The 17,779-nt window shown below is 30.9% G+C and overlaps 1 protein-coding gene across 2 annotated transcripts; it reads left to right on the top strand.

Moving 5' to 3' along the window:
* Window positions 1-1,976: 1,976 nt before the first annotated feature.
* Window positions 1,977-16,378, top strand: LOC114384544 (amino acid permease 8-like). 2 transcript variants are annotated; one of them, XM_028344237.1, is made up of 7 exons: window positions 1,977-2,112; window positions 3,474-3,707; window positions 3,804-3,897; window positions 10,617-10,834; window positions 12,133-12,266; window positions 13,298-13,525; window positions 15,867-16,378. In XM_028344237.1, the coding sequence occupies exons 1-7, from the start codon at window positions 2,037-2,039 to the stop codon at window positions 16,287-16,289; spliced, it is 1,407 nt and encodes a 468-aa protein (XP_028200038.1). In that variant the 5' UTR covers window positions 1,977-2,036; the 3' UTR covers window positions 16,290-16,378. The 2 variants fall into 2 exon arrangements, with proteins under 2 accessions (XP_028200038.1, XP_028200037.1); XM_028344236.1 differs by having other exon boundaries at window positions 13,286-13,525.
* The last annotated feature ends 1,401 nt before the right edge of the window (window positions 16,379-17,779 follow it).

The raw sequence follows: 17,779 nt of genomic DNA, 5'->3' as shown, positions 1-17,779 counted from the left end.
CATTTATTGATTATATGTTGATGATATGACATGTATTTAAACTGCCACGTCACATATTATTTTACATTTTTAGATGGAAATAACACTATTACTAATCATGATAAATTTTTTTTAAAAAAATTAATTAAATTTATGAATATCAAGAACTAACAAAAAAATATTGAATGATTGAAATTAAAATTCATCATATTTTAAAAAAGTAAAAATATTTATTTGTCTTAACAGGGGAATGGTTTTCTAGTTTTTACAATCAATCTTGTAATAGAAAGAATTAGTTTTTTTACGCAATTTTAAGTTTTAATTTTTTTAACATCTAATCATGTATTAGAAAATTATTAAAAGTAATATTTTATATTAATATGGTACCAAATTTAAACTCAAAAGCAGTTGATTACATTTAGTTGAGTCTTTCACTCTCACGTTAGTTGTAACTTAATTGGGTTTAATTCTTATATTTTTAGTGCTGGTAGGCAATATGTAAATTCCATTATAAATTTTTGTTGAGATTGGTGTTCCCTATCTATGCAAGAGGACGTGCATTCCCCTCATTTAAAATTTTCAATTTAAATGTACATTTGATTTTTTATTTATTTTAGTCCATCATTAATTTTGATACCTTATTTAATCCTTCTATTTTAAAAAAATGTTCATCTATTTTAATATAGAGACATTTGTTGTTCTATTTTAAAAAATTATAAATTTTAATCCAATCTTTTGTGTGTGCTTTTTTTAATTGAATCTTGAACCTAAAATATATTTTTTAAAGTATGATAAATAAAATTAAAAATTTCATTAAAATTACATATTTTCTAAAACAAAAAGTTAAAATGTCTCTATTTATAAATAGAAAAATCAAAATTGAGAATTTTTTAAAATAGAAGTACCAAATGACTCTATTATAAAATAGCAAAAACAAAATTATAAATTAAATATAAAATAAAGGATTAAAATTACATTTAAATCTTCTAATATCCATTAGAAAACAAATTTAAACTCAAAATAATAGTATTTTAAATATAATACAGTGTAAGTATAAAATTATTATGGTATGTGCCATTTAATTATATAGTATCATTATAGGAACGGTAAGAAAAATATCAGTATAGGAGTTAAGTTCTTACATTTAATTAGAATATATTGATAGTATAATTTTTTTTTTACACTAGTCTTATCCAATCATAAATTGTCATATTATTAAATTATTAGTATTAATTGTTATAATAATTATTTTAAAAATTATACGGTAATTAGTTAAAAATATAAGTATATTTAATTATATTCAAAACATTTTAAAATTAAACTCTGAATTTTGCAAGTAATAATGATATTATAATTTTAAATTATGTTCAGCAATATATTTTAATTATTTTTTATTTTTTTTATTAGTTACAAATTTTATTTGATTGTTCAGTAAATAAAATTTTTAATAGTTTCTTAGGTTATGTTTGTCAAGATTAAATGAAAAGTTAAATAATAGATGAAAAATTAACTTATTAAATTATGATTATATTTAATAAGGTATTTTAGCTCGTTAAAAAATTTAATTAATTGTTTAGTAAATAAGTTTTTTTATTAGTTTTTATTTATTTTTAAAATGATAGTGTCTAAATTTTTTTTTATAGTTTTTATTATTTTTGTCCTCAATATATTTATTCAATTTTTTAGTTATCTATTTAATATAAATCATAATTTTTTTATTTTTTTTTATTTTACATTTTTAATTATTTCAACAACTAATTTTACTATAAACACTAATAATTTAATAAATTAATTTTTTAACTTCTAACTACCAACTAATTTTCTATAACATAATCTTATTAGTCAAACTTTTAGTTATATTTTGCAAAGAAAAAGCGTTTTTATATTTGGAAATGAAACTAAATTTAAATGTAAAATAATAATAATAATAATAAAATGTTTAAATATAACCATAAGTAACCGTCACCCCAGTATTTAATTATTGTTTTGACTTTAAGTTTGCTTCTAGACTTTGGAGGCATCTCATTAGTTGCAAGAAAATTTTGGAAAAGGAGGTGATGGCGGTACAGGAGGTGTCGGTAATTGAAGGTGTGGGTTCACTTCTGGATGATGATGGCAAACCCAAAAGAAGAGGTTCGATCCTTTTCTTAATTTAAATCTTTTTTACATTCCTTTTCATGTGCATATTTTAGTTTTAAATTAAAATGAGCATCATTTAGTGTTAGTTCTCTTAATCTCCTTTTCACTATTTATTTTACTCTCTCGAAATTATCTGCATATGATTCTCTGTTCTCCTTTGGCATTGTTTTGGCTTCAGTGTATCTTTTAAACACTCTTTTTAGTTTTAATTTTTTTAAAAGAATATATGCATCAATGTAAATTCTAAAAATTAAGAAAGCCCGTTCATTTTGGTTTGATATTGGCAAATTAGTTAAGAAAGTAGGATGAGACCTACAGAATTGTAGTTGTGTGAATGTATATTAATTTGAAATACCTTTATTTTATAGTTGCTTAAGATATTAGAAATTTAATTTTAAAAAAAAGTTAAAACAAAACATCTTCGCTTACAGTTGGAAAAGGTTAAAAATACTTTTATCCTCAAAACAGCACTTTTTTTTTTCTCTTCTCATTTTATACACTGAAACTAAAGATTCTATCCCGTGCATTAATGGATGGAGGCATAATGGAGTAGTATTAATGAATCATTTAAGAGCCTTATTAATGAGACATTATTTCTTGTGCATTAATGGATCATAGAGATATATCCCAATAATTTTGATACACAAAAATAATTAATTTCTGCCTCAAAATAACTATCGATTATCGGTTCTTTTACAAGTAATAAGAAAAATTAATAAATGAATGAAAAAATTAATAACTATATAAAATTAATTTTAATATTAATATTACATTAAAAAAACTAAAGTGATATATTAGTAAAAGAATAATCAATATTATTATATTAAAAAATTAACATAACATTTATTTTGAAATGTTTTTTTAAATACAACACTTATCTTGAGATATAGAAAATAATAAATACCTACTTCTGTATTGGATTAATTTCTGCACCAAATTAATACCCTATATTGTACGTGCTCAATGAAAAAGGATCCAGGAAGTTAAACTTTAAAGACAACATTTTTAACTATGATAAATTATCCTATAATTTTTCATATTTTCAACTACTCACAATAACAAATTAATGCTAGGAGTAAGAATTGACTATAGCCCTATAATATGAAAAATTCACATACTTTTCAACTATTGTACATTTGTACTATCCACCAATTTATTTTATGGTTAGTTACGTAAGTATTAATTTATCCTCTTAATATATATATATAGGGACATTGTTGAAAAATAATATAAAAAAGTTAAAAGGTCTAAAATTTTATGATGAAATTATAAAATGTTTACTTGTGAACATATATATGGTTGTTGAGTATTGTATGTGGTGTGTATTGTAAGTTAATGACATTACATATAAGCAGGGACAGCATGGACAGCAAGTGCACACATAATAACTGCGGTGATTGGTGCTGGAGTTCTGTCTTTAGCCTGGGCCATGGCCCAATTGGGATGGATAATCGGCATAGCCTTAATGTTGCTCTTTGCCATTGTCAATCTCTATACTTCAAATCTTCTAGCAGATTGTTATAGATCACCAGATCCTATCACTGGCAAGAGGAACTATGCTTACATGGAAGCTGTGAGAAGCAACTTAGGTATGTAACTGCCAAATTTCATGTCACGATCTGTAATGCCATTTGACTTCGAGTCAAAACTGAATTCTAGTTGGAATTTATTCATCAAACTATTAGGTGGTAAAATGCATATGGTATGTGCATTCGTCCAGTACAGCAACCTTGTTGGATTAGCAATTGGCTACACAATAACCACTGCCATAAGTGTTGTGTAAGTTCTCTGTTTTCATGTTACTTTTGTGGCTTTTATAATGCTAGAAAACAGTAATTTAGCATAGTACAATGTAGAGTTAAGTTAAAACAAAGTAGTAGATATGTTGAGATTAATCCATAATTACTCATGTGTTAGTCTTAACCGTATAGTTAGGACAAGTTTGTTAGAGTAACTAGTTTGTCAGTTACTTGGCCTAGAAGTTAGGAAAGTTAGTTACTTAACTTTAGGCTATAAATACTTGTTGTAATCATTGTTTTCAATAATCTCAATGAAATAGATTGCAACCTCCATCTTTCTCTCGTTTTCATTTTTAGATTTTTTGAGTTCAGAACCTCAGAAGTTGCTTCAGAACTTCTGTGCTCTTCACAACTTCTGAGGCACTGTTCATCAGGACTTGAAGTTCTTAACTAACTTCTGAACTAACTCCTGAAACTCTGTTTTTCATTTTCGCTGCAATTTTCCGCCAACAATTGGTATCCAGAGCGTTGGGTTGAAATCAAGGGAAAACACATTGGAAAACACTGAGTGAGGTGTGATTTGATCTTTGGCGAGTAAAATGAATAACAACGGTGGTTTTTATCCAATATCTTGGTTCTTGATGGAAAGAACTGGGATAGGTGGAGTGCTTTGATGAAGTCTCTCTTTGGTGCGCAAGAAGTGAGTGATCTTGTGCAGAATGGCTATGAGGATTTGGGTGCGAATCCTACTGAAGCACAAAGACTGATGTTCAAAGAAGCAAAGAAGAAAGATTGTAAGGCTCTGTTTTACATTCAGCAGAATGTAGATTCTTATCATTTTGAGAAGATTGCAAAGGCCACAAGATCCAAAGAAGCATGGGATATTCTTGAAAAATATCATGATGGTGGTGAAAAGGTGAAGCAAGTGAAGCTTCAGTCATTCAGAAGGAAGTATGAGATGATGCAGATGGAGGAAGGTCAGAAAATTGGGGATTATTTCTCAAAACTGACATCTTTAGTGAACCAGATGCAGACTTGTGGTGAAGTCATTACTGATCAAATGGTGGTGGAAAAGGTATTAAGATCCTTGACCTCTAAATTTGATTTCATAGTTGTAGCTATTCAAGAAGCAAAAGATGTGAAAGCCATGAAGATTGAGGAGCTGCAGAGTTCATTAGAAGCACATGAGCTCATGGTAATTGATAGAGGTACTGAGAGATCAGTACAACAAGCACTGCAAGCACAAATTTCAAAGAAGGAAGAAAATTCAAAGAACTCCAAGAAGAAGGGAAAAGGCAAAGGAAATTGGTCTAATAATGGGAAGGCCAAGACTGATGACAAAGCTGAATCTTCTAAAAGAGGAGGCTCTGACAGAGCTCATAACAAGAAGAAGGAGTTTGATAAGAGTAAAGTGCAGTGCTACAACTGTGAGAAGTATGGACATTTTGCTGATGAGTGTTGGTTCAAGAAGGATCAGCAGAATAATGAAGAAGCTAATGTGGCTCAGGGCAAAGATCCTCATACTGTGTTGATGATGACTACAACTTGTGAAGATAAGGTGCAGAATGAAGAATGGTATCTTGATTCTGGATGTTCCAATCATATGACTGCACATAGAGAATGGTTAACAAGCTTTGATAATAGCAAGAAAACTAGTATCAAGCTTGCTGACAATAGAAAGCTTGCAGCTGAAGGAATTGGAAATATTGTCATCAGAGGGAATGATGGGAAGAGGGTGATAATTGAAAAAGTCTTGTATGTTCCAGAAATGAATTGCAACTTGATGAGCATAGGTCAGCTGGTGGAGAAGGGTTTTTCAGTAACCATGGATGGTGATTCACTGAAACTGTTTGATGCAGAGAAGAATCTGGTGCTGAAGTCTAATCTGTCAAAAAACAGGACCTACAAGTGCAGCATCTCCAGTGATAAGATGATGTGCATGTCTGGAGTTACAAGTGAAGAAACTGAGGCTTTGTGGCATATGAGGTATGGTCATCTAAACTTTAGAAGTCTGAGTGAATTGAATTCTAAAGATTTATTTTATGGCCTGCCTAAGTTGAACGCTGGAAGGGAAATCTGTGAAATTTGTGTGAAGAGCAAGCAGAGTAGGCTACCATTTGTGACTGAAGCACCTAAGAGAGCCAGTGCTGCATTACAAGTGGTACACTCTGACATCTGTGGTCCCTTTGAAGTGCCCTCCTTAGGTGGCAGCAAGTACTTTATCACTTTTGTAGATGAGTTTACTCGGATGTTGTGGTTGTATATTCTAAAGCTGAAGAGTGAAGCTTTGGATGTGTTCAAGAGGTTTAAGGTTTTAATTGAGAAGGAGAGTGATAAGTCAATTAAAATCTTAAGAATAGATGGTGGAGGTGAATATACTTCAAAAGATTTTGAAGCATTCTGCACAAGTCAGGGTATTGTGCATGAGGTGACAGCCCCATATACACCACAACATAATGGGCTTGCTGAGAGAAGAAACAGAACTTTACTTGACATGGCCAGAAGCATGATCAAGCAGAAGAAATTGCCACATCAGTTTTGGGGAGAAGCAGTTACCACAGCTGCATACATCCTCAATAAGTGTCCCACAAAGAAGCTGGAGAAGGTTCCAGAGGAAGCTTGGTGTGGAAGGAAGCCTAGTGTACAGCATCTGAGAGTTTTTGGCTCATTGTGTTACAAGCATGTGCCAGATGTCAGAAGAAGTAAGCTAGAGGATAAGAGTGAGATCATGATACTTATAGGTTACCACCCAATTGGTGCTTATAAGCTATATGATCCTACAACTCAGAAGGTGCATATTAGCAGAGATGTGATAGTGAATGAATCTGAAAGCTGGAAATGGCAGGTGACACCAGTGTACAGCAGTAAGATTCAACAAGGCTTCATATACCCTGATTCGAGTGATGAATCAGAAGATGAAGGTGATAATGAAGTGGATGGTAATGTACCACAGGAGAATGAAGCTTCTGTGAGGCCTCAGAGGATTAGACAAGCTCCTAGGAGGCTGAATGATTGTGAAAGAGCACTGGACAATGCAGTGAGTGATGAGGGTGATCTCATTCATTTTGCATTGTTAGCAGATGCTGAGCCTGTTGAGTACAGAGATGCTTTGAAGAACAAAGTCTGGAAGAAGGCAATGATGGAAGAACTCAGTTCAATTGAGAAGAATCAGACCTGGGAGCTAGTAAAACTACCAGAGAATAAGAAAACAATTGATCTGAAGTGGGTGTTCAAAACCAAATTGAATCCAGATGGAAGTGTGTCAAAGCACAAGGCAAGGCTGGTTGCAAGAGGGTTTCTTCAGAAGCAAGGAATTGATTATAACGAAGTATTTGCACCTGTAGCCAGACATGAGACAGTGAGGCTGGTAGTGGCACTAGCAAACTTGAGGAATTGGCCTTTATACCATTTAGATGTGAAATCTGCATTCCTAAATGGTCCTTTAGAAGAAACAGTGTTTGTAACTCAACCACCAGGGTTTGAGATAGTTGGAAAGGAGGGTATGGTGTACAGGTTGCATAAGGCCTTATATGGTTTGAAGCAGGCACCCAGAGCCTGGAATAAGAGGATTGATGAATTCCTAATTCAACTGGGGTTTAAGAAGTGTACAGTTGAATATGGTGTATATGTGATGAATTCAAAGGATTCAAGAATGTTGATCATCTGTTTGTACGTAGATGATTTGCTGATAACAGGAAGTGATCCTGAAGAAATAAAGGAATTCAAGCTTACCCTAAACCAAGAATTTGAGATGACTGATCTAGGTGAATTGTCATACTTCTTGGGTCTGGAGTTTGTGAAGACAAAGGAAGGGATGATCATGCATCAACAGAAGTATGTGCTTGAGATACTGGACAGATTTGGGTTGATTGAGTGTAAGTCAATCTCAAATCCTTGTGAAACTAGTTCAAAACTGGAAGAATGTAGTGAAGAGGAGAAAGTTGATGCAACCATGTACAAACAACTGGTAGGTTCACTCAGATACTTATGCAATAGCAGACCTGACATTTGCTATGCAGTAGGTGTCATCAGTAGATTTATGAATGAGCCTAGAAAATCACATCTGATAGCTGCCAAGAGGATTTTGAGATATGTGAAGGGCACTGCAAACTATGGTTTGGTATTTCCTGCAAACAGAGGTGAGGATCAGCTGGATCTTATTGGTTACTCAGACTCTGATTGGTGTGGTGACAGAGTAGACAGAAGAAGCACATCTGGATATGTGTTCATGCTTAATGGTGTAGCCATATGTTGGTCATCAAAGAAGCAACCAATGACAACATTATCATCATGTGAGGCTGAGTACATTGCAGGAACTTATGCAGCTTGTCAGCTGGTATGGTTAGAATCATTATGCTTGGAGTTGAAGTGTAAGTTGCAGAAGCCTCAGAAGTTGTTAATTGATAACAGATCTGCAATCAATCTAGCCAAGAATCCAGTGTCACATGGAAGGTCAAAACATATTGAAACAAGGTTTCATTTCATAAGAGAACAGGTGATGAGTGGGAGGATTGAATTGGTGTATTGCCCTACTCAGGATCAGCTTGCAGATGGTTTTACAAAAGCTCTGAAGCTGGACAGATTTGAAGAACTCAGAAGGAAGCTGGGTCTGACTGGTGTAGAGATTATGGATTAGGGAGGTGTGTTGAGATTATTCCATAATTACTCATGTGTTAGTCTTAATCGTATAGTTAGGACAAGTTTGTTAGAGTAACTAGTTTGTCAGTTACTTGGCCTAGAAGTTAGGAAAGTTAGTTACTTAACTTTAGGCTATAAATACTTGTTGTAATCATTGTTTTCAATAATCTCAATGAAATAGATTGCAACCTCCATCTTTCTCTCGTTTTCATTTTTAGATTTTTTGAGTTCAGAACCTCAGAAGTTGCTTCAGAACTTCTGTGCTCTTCACAACTTCTGAGGCACTGTTCATCAGGACTTGAAGTTCTGAACTAACTCCTGAAACTCTATTTTTCGTTTTCGCTGCAATTTTCCGCCAACAAGATAAAGATTGGTTTAAATGTAGTTTGTGTCTCTAAATATTATGTACTCTTCCTCTAATGAAGAGGGTCCTGTGGTGTGTTGTTTTTTTTTTTTTTTTTATCTCTCTAGCATATAAGGGAATCACATAAGTAAAAACAATATTCACTAACTGATTTTCGGGAACTCTCTTTAAGGAATTTCTTGCCAACATAATATGTTGACATAAACTAGTAAAATTGTGAAAGATTGTTCTTGCTATTTGGTGAACAAGGAATGGCCCAAGTGAGTCTATAACCAAGTTGTACCAATAGTGTAAAGAGATGTTCATAACAGTTTCTAGTTGCCTTTACAAAACATAGATAGCCTTGTTTAGCTTGTAGACCTTATAGGAAGGAACACCTTGAAATTCTGGAGGCATTTCCATGTAACATTTCGTAACTCCCTATGTATGCAAGAAACATTATTCTCATCGAGTTGATGAATCATCCTTTGATACAGGATACAAAACTAAGACCATTTGTACAAAATAGTCAACTATTTCATAGGAGAGAAAGTATATATGAAAGTAATTGAGGCTCTTAACCCGTGTAACCTTTGCAACCATGTGAGATTTGTATCTCTCAGTATATAGTCCCATTATATTTCCTCTTAATATTTTACACCCATTTGTTGTGAGCCAGGTGGATCAACATTATTGTCCAAGCATTGTCATGATTTTCTTGATGAATTAGCTTGATAGGGGAAAAAAAGGTCAATTAATGAAATTATATATATCTTGACAGTACAGACTCCTTGGTGTGTAAATCATAGGTTACATAACCTTTAACACTTGGTTATTTATACCTAGATCACACACTTTTTAGTTTTTAACCTTTGGATCAAAATTCAATTTTCCAAACAGCAGCTCATAAGGAATTTTATCTCCAATAACACGTGAAGAAGAGTTCCTGTTAATGAGAAATTAAACAAGACATATAAACTATTGGTAAATTTGACCGCATCAACAGTGCTCTTGCAACATTAAGATATGTTGATAATTCTGTTCCACCCTTCTATTTATTGTGAGGTCTCCACACAACTTGTTTGTTTACGCCTTTGGATGAATAAAAGTCATGAAGAAGGAATTCACAAGTCACAACCATTGTTAGACCTGACTTTCTTAATTGTGTTGTACTTATTTTCCACTAAAATATTAAGAAATCTTTGTATTTGTTATCGTCCTTTCAATTATCGTCCTTTCAACAATCACGCAATCATACCCAAGGGAAACGAGAGAAGTAGTCAATACACTCAACAAGTACTTGTAACTATGTATAGAAGCATAAGAAAATGCCCTCAATGATCTATATGAGATGATTCAAAAGGGTAGATAGTTCTACTAGTACAAGTGTAAAAAGAAATCTTTTGTTGTTTAGCACAATGTAAGATATATTTTTAATGCCAAAATTTTTTATTAATGTAATGTATAATACAGTTAGTATAAAATTACGGTATTTATACTAATTATCAATTTTTTCTAAATAAAGACAATATGCGCAAAAAGGAAAAAGATTACGGTCACAAAAATAAATCTAGTGGCTTTTTTGTATATGATGTATTTTTCTTTAGAAATTTACTATTTCATTTATGAATAGTATTAATATCTCAACAATAGAAAAAGTTACAACTTGTGCTCATTTAGATCCTCAATTGTATCATTAAAATTTAACTCGTTAAAAAAATTAGTATTATTTTTGCCTTCAATTATATTATTCTAACTTGATTTATTGCATATTTCAGGACAATAAGAAAAATAAATTATTTCCACCATAATGGAACTGCAGCTTCGTGCCGTTTTCTGATTAATCCATACATAATAGGTTTTGGAACTATAGAAATCATTTTGTCTCAAGTCCCCAATTTTGACAAGCTATCTTGGCTCTCAATCATAGCTGCACTCATGTCTTTTGGTTACGCATCAATTGGTGCTGGACTCTCTATTGCTACTGTTATCCAAGGTTAATTCCCTCATTTTCATTCACTTTTTTTGTCTAATCATGATATATTATTTTATACGGTCATCTAAATATAAATGATTATTGAAATAACTTTTAAAATTATAAATTTATCAAATATAATGATTTATAATTAAATATATCAGTGCAAAACTAGTTCATATTCTTTTTTTCTCTTTTTATTATCAATTTAATTAACTCTCGTTCATTCATGGAATTTAAGTTCTATATATCTCTTTTTGGTCTAATTAAAGTTCTACATATGAATTTCAGCTTTTGAGTATCGTGACCAAAAATGATTACTAGTCCAAACTTACCTCTACTTATGCTTAAACTTATATTCATGCACACTCACGTAAATATATAAGTTTAAGACATTGCTTTTAAATTATATCGAGAAAAAAAAAGATATTGCTTTTTAAAAAACACTTTATTTGTTCTAAAAAGACATATTGCTCTTAGAAAATAACGAGAGAAATATTTATTTAACTCATTAATTAACACTTTGTCGATTAAAATATTCTAATATAATTTTGAACTAGTGAGAAAGATACTCAAAATTGCTAGATCTCATGGAAATCCCTATGTTGAGTTACATGAGAATAGAGAAAATATCAATTTTCTTTTTGGAATTGATTAAAAATTATTTATTTTTACTCTTTACTACGTCTTACATCATTTTTGAATTTGAGAGTTTTTTCTTACTAACTGCATTGAAATATTAGGAAGTTAAATATTAGATGCTTTTATAATAAAACAACTTGTGTTCAATTATTAGACATGAAATTTGTTAATTTACAATGACCTAAAACATATTTAAATCTTTCTAAAAATTTGTCTTCTTTGTTTGATGAGTAAAATTTGTCTCCTGAGTACTTAAATATAACACTAGTAGAAAGTAAAAGAAAAAACAGAAAAATACCTCTTAGTTTTTTTCTTTGTTTTAAAAATATTTATCTTAGAAATAATTTTCAAAACTTAACAAGGTTTGAATGAGATTTTTTTTGTGAGCTGTGTGAATTGGTTTTAAAAAAACAAAAAATTGAAAATGAAAATCAAACAAAGCCCTTTTTCTCACATTTATTTATTTATTTATCTTTTTTATATCCGTGCATCTCTAAAATATATCATACTATAAGGAAACTGTTTTGTTATCTCATTCAGTCATATATTGGCACACATATAATGGGTGACAATCAACTAAACAGCAAACACGGCCTTCTTCATATTAGGTGCTAAAATATGCTTTGTTTGTAACGGTTTACGAGTATTTATATTTGGGAAACCATGGATTGAAGCAGGGAAAGGAAAGGCTACTTATTTAATGTGGGGTAGCAAGATACAGAGTCCAGCAAACAACTTGTGGAATATGCTCATTGCACTGGGAAACATTGCACTTGCTAGTGGTTATTCTCTAATTGCTATTGATATTCAGGTATGTCCACCCAACTTTTTTTGAAAAATATTTTTGATACATACCACGAGTACCCAACAAGTACCATACACAGGTACGTACACGGTACATGTACCGCATGATTTTAGAAGTACCCATGCTTCAAAGTTCCCAAATCATCTGATCCAAGAGATCGTGTCTCTTAATTAGTACAAATATAATCCGATCATTATATGCACTCTTTCTTAAATGAGATGATTATCAATTCAGTGGCATATGGTTCAAAGTTTGGTATGTCTTAATACTTATGCCTGACCTTTTTTTCGGATCATATGCTTTCATAATTTTACTAAGCAAGGAGATAAAGTGAATGCCCTGAATCCCTTACCTTTTATTGCCTCTTAGCATTATTGAATGGATGACAATAAAATGTTTAATCCAAAAACGTTTCTTGATACCTAGTTTAACCAAATATAATAATTAGAAAAGTACCCGAATGAAATAGTTTGCAGTAGGTTCAAGTTATTGATGCACCGGATATCAACTCCATTATATTACACTTTCTTCTAGATAATGAAACGCTTATGTTTAGATCAGAAGAAAAGAAAGAAAATAGAATGGAAGGGAAAATATGAATAACTTACCAATTTATTTCTTTTAGGTTAAACTAATCAATTGATCTCTAGGTTGTCTTTATTTTATGTTTTACTCTTGTACAATGGTAAGTCATAGTTCAGAACAGTTTTTTTTTTGACAATTTATCATTTTTAAAATTTATCATTAAAAAAATGTTTTATGCTATTAGGTTACTAAAAATGACATTAAAGAATATCATCAAGGGAGATTTCAAGTTCAATAATATTTCTGGAACATTAATTTTTAATTCTACTAAATAATGTAGTTGTTGACTAAAAGTTAATTTTATGCATGTATAGAACTAAAACTTACCTTTTTCGTATAGAGACTAAAATTTAAAATTAATAAATAATTTAACTTGACTATTAGAAACATTTTTTTCTTGCCCCTACACTTAAAATGATTTTGATTTTACACTAATTTAGCATGAAAAGCAGGATTCTTTAAGATCATTACCACCAGAAAATGAAGTGATGAAGATGGCAAACAAGATAAGTATATCCACCATGGTAGTTTTCTTCCTGGTATGTGCATGCTCTGGCTATGCTACATTTGGCTCAGAAACACCTGGCAACATCTTGTTGAGTTCTGGGTTTAAAGAGCCTTTTTGGCTAATTGACTTGGCCAATGTCTTCATTGTTGTGCACCTACTTGGAGCATATCAGGTTCAGACACATTGCTTTTCATATTGTGACATTCAAAACATTTTGTTGACAAAATTTATGCTTAGGGTGTGTTTGAAAATCTATTTTTGATTGAAATTAAATGGAAGTTTTATAATTGCCAACACAGTAATATAGAGGCAATGTGAGTGTTAGAATAGGTTGAACATAGGTTTAGTTTGACAAAACTGAAATCAAAAGACTAAAAACAATCATAGTTTTTAAATTAAAAATGGAATTTAGTAGTTGTTTCATAAACTTATAGGAACATTGCATCCTCTAACAGGGCCAAGTTAGACTTGTTTTGATGTGCAACCAGAATCCATGATTGAAGTGGCTTTGTAATATCATATTATTTTCAATGAAATTGTGTTTATTTTTTATATACCAAATGACCTATTTTTTCTTAATTTTTTTATTTATTTTAATTTTATTTTATTTTTTTGAATGGATTCAAAATATCATTCTGTCTATTTGAAATTGATGCCATTAACAAAATAAAAATATTAACATCTAAAAATAGGAATAACATGTAATTATTTTTTCTTCTCTTCCTCTTCTCCTTCTCTCCTCGTCCCTTATCCATCCATCCATCCCGTTGGTACCCCCTAGTGGTAGATCCAGAGACAAAAATGGCAATGAGAACACATAACACATGACATCACTACTCTCAACTTCAAACGTACAAATCCAACTTTGTTTGCCCTTTCTCTCCTTCTCCAAAACCTCATCCCTAACCTCATATCCAAACTCGAACCAGAACGCATGATGAGAGAGGCAAGATTGAATTCCCAAATGGTGTGACAATGGAGGGGTCATGACCTGAAGGGCGGGGTTTTCAACGAGGACACATGATTGTTGCTACAATGGGTGCAGATCCTCCGTTGGAGTCCATCATGTTTGGGGTGACATGTGGTGTAGATATTCCTTCCTCGTGTTCTAGACAATGTCAAATCCTCTGTCAAAATCCACTGGGTTGGAAGTCGCATGCAAATCTGTTGTGCTTTCGTGCAAATCTGCACCCAAGCAGTAGCAGGTCTAGTGATAGAAAGAGTAGCATTGTGATGGAGATGTCGTTGAAAGGATCAAAAAAGGAATACACGGTGGCTAGCAATGATATGTTTGTTACCCCTTGGAGTGTGTTTGTTGCTAGGTGATAATCTTGTGATTTTCCAATCTCTTATGATAATTTCAATTTTTTTAGCCTTCACTTCATTTGATTTAGATTCAAATTGATGGGATACACGGTGGAAGGAGAAGGGGGAATTGAAGGAAGAATGAATGAATGAAGGAGAAGGGAGGATTGAAGACAAGAAGGAAGATGAATAAAAAAAACTTACATTTTTTGCTAGTTATTAGTTGCAATATCTTTTTTTTGTTAATGGTGTCAACTTCAAATAAATAGAATGATGATTTTGAATCAATTTAAAAAGATAAAGGACCAAAGATTGAAGAAAGAACACACAAAGAAGAGAAGGAAGACAAAAAAATCTTACATTTTTTGGCAATTTTTAACCATCAATATCTTTATTTTCTTAATGGAATCAACTTCAAATGAATAAAATGACTATTTTGAATCAATTTTAAAATATAAAGGATCAAAATGAATTTTTAAAAAAAATTAAGGACCATAATGAAAAAAAAAATAAAAGACCAAATAAGTCATTTGATCTTTTATATATATATCATACTTGTGCACAAAGAGCACATATCTATTGTTTCATCATAAGCCCATAAGATGTCAGATTCAATCATGTCCACGAGTGAAAGTGACATGTTGTCCAAGGATCTGCACCCATTGTATAGTTTATTTTAATATATGAGGACTTATGCCGGGAGGAAGTCCAAAAAATTCAAACAACTATAGCGTAAATAGAGAAAATACTTTTAATTCCTAAATTTTAACTTTTTCAAGTATTAAAGATAATAATATTACAAATTCTAAAAAAGATGATTATTCACATGTGATATTTCATATATTTGTATTATTTGTGAATAGAGAAAATATTTTGTATATAATAAAATATATTACTTTTAATGAGATTGTGTGTATGTATTTTTAGGAAATATATATTTATCATATTTGTACACAAAATGTCTCTATTTATTATCAAAAGGGTCTAACTTAGTTGATTGAATATATTAGATGAATTATTATGAACCTCCTAATATCTATATTTTCCATATATTGTTTTCCCATAGACCAATAAAATGTTGGAACCAACCCTACTTGTAATATAAACTCTTATGTAATAAATTTATTTAATTTTTTATCATTTTATTTCTTTTGAATGTCAATTCCTTGTTCTAATAAGTACTTATCAAGAATGAATAAATTATGCAGGTTGTTGTCCAACCCATTTTTAGTGCAGTTGAAACATGCGCTAGCCAAAGGTGGCCAAGCTCAAGTTTTGTTAATGGAAAATACCCCTTTAGGATTGGGAAAATGAAGTTTAGCCTTAGCTTCTTTAGGCTAGTTTGGAGGAGCATATTTGTGGTGCTAGTGACTATCCTAGCGATGGCCATGCCTTTTTTTAACGAGATGCTTGCCCTTTTGGGGGCCATGGGGTTCTATCCATTAACCATATATTTTCCGGTGGAGATGTACATTGCAAGAAAGAAGATCAAAAGAGGAGCAAAGAGATGGCTAGGACTTAAAACCTTGAGCTTGGTTTTCATGTTATTGTCAATGGCTATAGCATGTGCTGCCATTCATGGAATGAATCAAGCTCTTCGTAAATACAAGTTCTTCATGTATAAAGAGTAGCTAGTGAGTTGTGGTATCATGTGAAAACTTTTAAAAGTATGCTTAAGAATAAAAGGAGCTGAAAAGAAAAAATATATGGTTAATTGCTATTTTGAAGTTAAAACTTCAAAATAAAATATTAATAACTTAAAGGAAAATTATTTAACGAATTACATTTTTATTTTTGCTTAAAAGAGATTATCTAGAAAGGATTAGGAGGAGAGTGATATTAAAGAGAATGAGAGGAAACACAAAAGATGAGAAGCTGTCTTTTTTTTTTTTTAAGTTCATTCATCAAACTTTAAAAAAATAAAACTAGTAGTTTAACTTGTGAATGACATGTAATAAATGTTTGTTTTTATATAATTAATATTTATGATAAATAAACGTTTTTTAATATATAAAATATATTTTGAAATCAAAGTAAATAATTTATATTTTTATATAATTTTTTAATTATTGATATTTATTTATTTTTATCAAAATTCATTTCACACATTGTGATAAAAAAAATGGGATATAAGAGATTGGTGATTAAGAATATAAATATATAGATAAAGTAACATAATAGTAGTTTGAGAAAGTTGAGAGAGAAATTTTATACTAATGCTACTATAAATGTCTATTTAAAGAAAAAACAGAAAATTATAAAATATATAATTAAGAAGATAAACAAAGAGAAAATCTTACTTTTTAAATTGTGTATTTTAATTTAGAACACAATTAATATTAATTTTTTATATAAAAATTAAAGTGATCCATATTATAACAACTTCATGATAGCAAGCTTTTTAAAAATATTATGAAAAGTTGTAAGCACAAGAGTTCCATTCCTTATAAATATGAAAATTTCTAAAATTCATGCTAGATGTAAGTTATAGAAAATTTCCCATCTATTTATAAGATTCCAGAGCTATATCAACATAGCTAAAAGCTTGAACCACAACAAATGAATCACATTCTAAGAGGTCATGTTCGGAAGGTGTGGCGTCCCTAAATTAATGACTGGTTTAATAGTAATAATTTAAATAACAAAAACCATGGTAATTTTTTTTTTCTTTTTCTTTTTCATTTCTTTCTCTTTTCACCATAACTAGGTTTAGAAGGAAAATCCTCACTATAAAGTCCTGAATGGCCAGTTCACAACTCTATTCGGAGTCATTTCTTTCTTACCGCTCATAATTCTCTAAATTATTTTGCTGTTTCAAAAGGAAGAATATACCAGTCATTACTTTAGGTCGTCACGTGAAAATAAAAGGATAAAATACAGTCAATAAACTCTTTTACAAATAAAGTTGCTAATGCTTTCTTTTCAAATAACAAGATTGATCATAAATGCTTTCATCATTTAAAGCTGTCCAAAATATGGGAGTTTTACAAAAAAATATAGTGTCATCCAGAGCAAAGGTGTCCATAGTGGTGGCTTCAGCCACATGTATACAATCATCAAATTCCTATACATCAGGTCTACCCATACAAAAACAAAAGAGTAAACCTAACAGTGAGTCCTA

This window comes from Glycine soja, chromosome 14 (assembly GCF_004193775.1).
Source record: "Glycine soja cultivar W05 chromosome 14, ASM419377v2, whole genome shotgun sequence".
Lineage (NCBI taxonomy): Eukaryota > Viridiplantae > Streptophyta > Magnoliopsida > Fabales > Fabaceae > Glycine > Glycine soja.
This window is presented reverse-complemented; position numbering and strand designations above follow the sequence as displayed.